Below are 5,186 nucleotides of genomic sequence, written 5' to 3' on the forward strand. Positions count from 1 at the left end.
GATCGTAGCAAAAAAATGAAGCTGATGGTATGTGGTAGCAAAAGTCAAACGCCGGTTGTAGCAAATATTTAGGTGACGTGTATGCAACTTTTTTAGTGAACGGTTGCAGCAAAACATGATGCCGGTTGTAGCAAAAAATAACATGGTTGTAGCAAAAGTAAAAAAACGAAAAATCCGACGAACTGAAGTTGCAACCAAACGTATATGCAGTTTTTTTACTGGAACAAAAAATAGTAAAAAAATGCTTGCAGCAAAAATGATGCTGGTTGCTACAAATTTGAACGACAAATGTTGCATCCATTGACCAGTGAAACACGTGGGTGAAAAAAATGTTACAAGGGGCTGCGCGCGAGGGACGACCGGGGCGCGGGTGGAAAACGATTCCCTGATACGAATGGATAGGCCCTATCGCATTGGTCGAATGACCCTGTTTCTACAGCAGTGCAAACTTTTAGATCAACGCTTCCAAATTAGAATTACAGCACGCGCACAAATACCCCCCCTGGAACCCTAATTACAAGAGCGGACGGTCAGGATGGGAGGGACCTCCACCGCCATTCCAGATCTCCAGCACCATAGCCCACATCAGGGGACGTTGGGCACGGGAGTCCCGTCTCGTCTCGTCTCGGTCCGAGGGAAAAAGGGCGAGCGAGAGGGAGACCACGCCCTGCACGCCGTACCCCCCACCCACCCTAACCCAGCCCCAGCCAGGGAGGTTTAAATTTAATTACTCACCACCACCATCATCATCATCAACCGCTCTCTAGTCTCTAGTTTATGCGCCCCAAAAGCCCAGCTTTTCACCACTACCATCATCTTTGACCCTTCCCTTCCCTTCCCCCACAAGCACTTGTCTCTTTGCAGCCACACTGACCCAGCGCCAGCAGCTCTCCCTCCCTCCCTCCCCCTTCCTTGCCCGGATGAATCCCCACACCAATTAGTACTCTCGCCACTCCGCCCGCCCCCACCTCCATCCAGTTCCCTCCCTCCGCCATTGCTCGCCCGCACACGCACATGGGCGGAGACGAGGAATATCCCGCCGCCGCCGCCGCCGCCGCCGCAGCGTCCCCTCTCCCCCGACCCGCCGCCACGCGCTCCTCCTAAGGTACGTACGCCGCCTCCCCGGCCACGGCCCCGCCGTTGCTGCTTGATTCTAGGGATTTAGGGGCGGCGTCATTTTCCTCAGGTGGTGCAGGGATGTGGGCGCTCGCTTGTTCTTCTTGATCCGCGGCGCCGCCCATCACTCTCCAGATCCAATCCCGCCCCCCCTTTCATTCATTATTAAAAAAACATTTCCCCCCTCGTTCCCTTTCCTTCTTTCCGTTGCTCGCCTGCCTGCCTGCTCGCTTGCATTCAATGGGGGCGCTACGCTGGAGTGAGCGCCCCCCCATGCCCTGATGTGGATGTGGATGTGGATGTGGATGTCATGCCTTGTAGTACGTACGCGCGACACCGCATGTGTGCTTGCCGCCGCGCTGTGGCTCATATGATCCATGGCGCGCGCGCCCCATCATGCCTGCCTGCCTGCTTCTTCCTTTGCGGGAAGGGGAAGGGAAAGGCAAAGGGATGTGCGCGCGCGCCTTGTGACGAGCTCGCAGCTGTGCCAGGTTGCAATGCTCCCTCCTTCCTCCCCCTTTCCCTTCCCTTCCCTCGCCTCTTTCCTTTGGGGATATCTTAAAGATTCCCTTTTGTTATTAATCCCCGCGGTTCTGGCCCACTCCGCCCTATTTTTGTGGGAGATGCTGCCTCAGCTCCGGTTGTGATTTCTTTCTGCCCTCTCCCCTCTCTTCTCTCCCATACCCTTCTCTTCTCTTCTCTGGCGCGGCGCCTTTTGGGATGCGGCGGGGTGGCAGGGGCGGCGGCCGGGTGGATGGATCTGCGGAGCGCTCAGTTGTACTAGTAGCTTGTGTGTGAGCCTGTCTGCAGGTGACTTCCTGGTCTCTCTCATGGATGGAGGATCCTCAGAAAGATTCCCCCCTCCCCTTTCTCTTTCTGTGTGGCGATTTCTTTCTTTTCTGCTCGGCTTGTCCGGTCTAGGTTGTTGTTTCTGTCGATTTTACCTGGTGGTTTGGATTTCCTGGAATATTTCTGATCCCCTTTCCGGTTCTGTTTCGGTGAATTGATACTATAACTGTTGCCGACGAACAAACCCTAGTTATTTTATTGGTGTGCTGATACCCTGTCTCCGCAAATTGATTTGCAGGTTAGGAGGTTGCGAATCGCCCAGTCAGCCTTGTTATACTGAGCAGTGAGCACTGACTGGGCGCTTGTTGTGATTCTGGTCAACCGCTTGCTCAGTTCATGTCTTCCAAACCTGCCTCCCAAAGTATGCCAGAGCAAGCGGCAAAGCCAGTGGAAATGGGGGAAGATGACAGGCAGCGATCTGCTGCTGAGGAGATTTCGGGGGAGCCGGACCAGCAGAAAGAATCTCCAGCTCCTGTGCTGGACAAGGATACTCCGGACCTCTCTCCAGACTCTGAGGTTCTGGATGTGCCACTAGCTCCAGAGGGAGAATCTGATGAGTCAAAAGAGATCAAGAACTCTGATTCCAATGAGAATCAAGAAAAGAAGTCTTCGCAAAAGAGTAGTATCAGTGATAGCTTTGCTTCAGCTAAAGTGAGTGATGGGACAAATAGTCTGGGTAAGACCAGCGGTAGTGCTAAGACGAGTGGCCGAGATTTCACCGAGAGTGGCAAGAGCAGCATGTGCCGTGTGAGTGCAAGTAGTGACTTGAGTGATGAGAGCTCCTGCAGCAGCATGAGCAGTGCCACCACAAAGCCGCACAAAGGGAATGATTCGAGGTGGGAGGCCATCCAAGTGGTCAAATCCAGGGAGGGCGTTCTTGGTCTGAACCAATTCAGGCTGCTTAAGAAACTGGGCTCTGGTGATATCGGAAGTGTGTATCTCTCTGAATTGAGTGGTACCAAGAGTCACTTTGCAATGAAGGTGATGGATAAAACATCTCTGGCTAGTCGCAAGAAGCTGCTCCGGGCGCAGACCGAGCGGGAGATACTGCAGTCGCTGGATCATCCATTTCTGCCAACCCTATATACTCATTTTGAGACGGACAAGTTTTCATGTCTGGTTATGGAGTTCTGCCCTGGAGGGGACTTGCACACCCTTCGACAAAGGCAGTCTGGAAAACATTTTTCAGAGCAAGCAGCAAAGTATGCACTTCCCCTTGCTAATTATGCATTGTCATGAATGGTTTGTTTATAGTACCATTCTTTGTTAGGTATTTTATCATGTGTCTCGTCTGCTGCAACATCATTTCATTATTTTTGAGGCTGAACTTCACATCGCCATAGTCGGGTTGCATATGACATACATAATTTTCTTTTACATTCTAATTTGTAGTATGTTTATTGTGTACACTAGAATCGGGAAGGTGCAGTATGCCGTAGAAAACTGATGTGTCCCATGCTGATAGCGTACAGTTTATGCATTGCTATGATTATAACAAGTGGGTCATTGTTGGATTTCATGTGTTGTCATAGGCATATGTTTTTTGGGGGAGATTGTAATTTGCCTATCAAAGCTGTGCTGAATGCTGACAAAGGATTTGACTCAATTTTTTTGTTTTCTCTCTTGATGTTTCAGGTTCTATGTAGCAGAGGTGCTCCTTGCATTGGAGTACCTGCATATGCTCGGGATTATATACCGTGATCTCAAGCCAGAAAATGTCTTAGTCAGGGAGGATGGGCACATCATGCTGACTGATTTTGACCTCTCTCTTCGTTGTTCAGTTAGCCCAACCGTGATCAGGGGTGCAAATCCTGGCTTAGACGCGCTGCAGAGGAATAATGCAGCATACTGCGTCCAGCCTGCTTGCATTCAGCCATCATGTGTTGTTCCAACCACATGCTTTGGTCCTCGGTTCTTCTCGAAATCCAAGTCCAAGTCAAAGTCCAAGAAGGAGAAGCCAAAGCCAGACATCGCGAACCAGGTTAACCTATTCCCTGAGATGATCGCCGAGCCAACTGATGCTCGGTCCATGTCCTTTGTCGGCACCCACGAGTACCTGGCCCCAGAAATAGTGAAAGGGGAAGGCCATGGCAGCGCGGTGGATTGGTGGACCTTCGGCATATTCTTGTACGAGCTACTGTTTGGAAAGACCCCTTTCAAGGGTTCAGGCAACCGGGCGACGCTTTTCAACGTCGTCGGTCAGCCCCTGCGGTTCCCAGAGTCCCCGCTAGTGAGCTTCTCGGCAAGAGACATGATAAGGGGACTGCTGGTCAAGGACCCGCAACACCGGCTCGGCCACAAGCGCGGAGCCACGGAGATAAAGCAGCACCCCTTCTTTGAGGGTGTGAACTGGGCCCTGATAAGATGTGCGAGCCCTCCAGACATACCCAAACCTGTGGAGCTGGACTGTCGCCCGAAGCAGGCCCCGTCGGCAAACGGGAAGGTCGCGCCAGCCTCCAACCAGAAGGGCTCGGACAACTACCTAGAGTTTGAGTTCTTCTAGCCTCTCTTTGGTGGTGCATTATGGATCCTCCGGAACAGCAGCGCATTTGAGCTGAGGCGCCACAGAAAGAGAAAGATGTAGAGCTCCCCCCTCTTGGCCTGGGAAGGTACTCTCATTTGTTGTAGATTGTATGCTCTTTTCTGGAGCCTCCTCCCCAAGTTTTTTTCTTTCCTTTTTCCTTTTCTGCCATTGAACTTGTTAGCTCTCTCTTTAGTCAATTACTCTCTCTATGCATGTTAATTGCGATTTTCGGAAACCGCATTGTGGCGGTGGCTCCTGAGCGGGTTTGAAGGAGCGCGCCTGTTCAGGCTGTCGAATGTAACCGCTATTTGTACCTTGTAACTGATGTTTCTTCATCCATTTATCGCTCGCTTCGCATGGCTTATTCTGCTGCTTTGAGTGTTGCTGATACCTTCATGCTAACAGACAATGCAGCTGTTACCATCTCACCAGCACCAGGTATTCCTGTTGTATGGATATGATTGTTGATTGTGACATGCGGAGAGGAGTGGTTTATACTTTCACATCATGTATGTAAGTATGTTTCTTCATCATGTATGTGAGGGATTTGGATTCTTGCTTCAGCGAGATTTTGGACCTCTCTCTCGGCTGGAGATGAACTTTCAGAACCGAAGACGCATCGCCAGCATTATATTTCTGATGCACTGACTTAGGCCTGTTGAATGCCGACGGCCTGCTGACGTTGCTCCTGTAAGAG

At 51.2% G+C, this 5,186-nt stretch overlaps 1 protein-coding gene across 3 annotated transcripts; it reads left to right on the forward strand.

Moving 5' to 3' along the window:
• The first annotated feature begins 848 nt into the window (after positions 1-848).
• LOC123399162 (serine/threonine-protein kinase D6PK-like) lies at positions 849-4,853 on the forward strand. 3 transcript variants are annotated; one of them, XM_045093591.1, is made up of 3 exons: positions 849-1,105; positions 2,204-3,167; positions 3,601-4,853. In XM_045093591.1, exons 2-3 carry the CDS (start codon positions 2,302-2,304, stop codon positions 4,466-4,468), a joined length of 1,734 nt encoding a protein of 577 aa, XP_044949526.1. In that variant the 5' UTR covers positions 849-1,105; positions 2,204-2,301; the 3' UTR covers positions 4,469-4,853. The 3 variants fall into 3 exon arrangements, with proteins under 3 accessions (XP_044949526.1, XP_044949528.1, XP_044949527.1); XM_045093593.1 differs by lacking the exon at positions 849-1,105 and adding an exon at positions 1,468-1,607; XM_045093592.1 differs by lacking the exon at positions 849-1,105 and adding an exon at positions 1,561-1,926.
• The last annotated feature ends 333 nt before the right edge of the window (positions 4,854-5,186 follow it).

This window comes from Hordeum vulgare, chromosome 5H (genome assembly GCF_904849725.1).
Source record: "Hordeum vulgare subsp. vulgare chromosome 5H, MorexV3_pseudomolecules_assembly, whole genome shotgun sequence".
NCBI lineage: Eukaryota > Viridiplantae > Streptophyta > Magnoliopsida > Poales > Poaceae > Hordeum > Hordeum vulgare.

Coding starts and splice junctions, on each gene's coding strand:
- LOC123399162 (XM_045093591.1), top strand. CDS start 2,302: ATGTCTTCCAAACCTGCCTCCCAAAGTATGCCAGAGCAAGCGGCAAAG. Junction 3,168..3,600: donor TTTTCAGAGCAAGCAGCAAA/GTATGCACTTCC, acceptor TTGATGTTTCAG/GTTCTATGTAGCAGAGGTGC.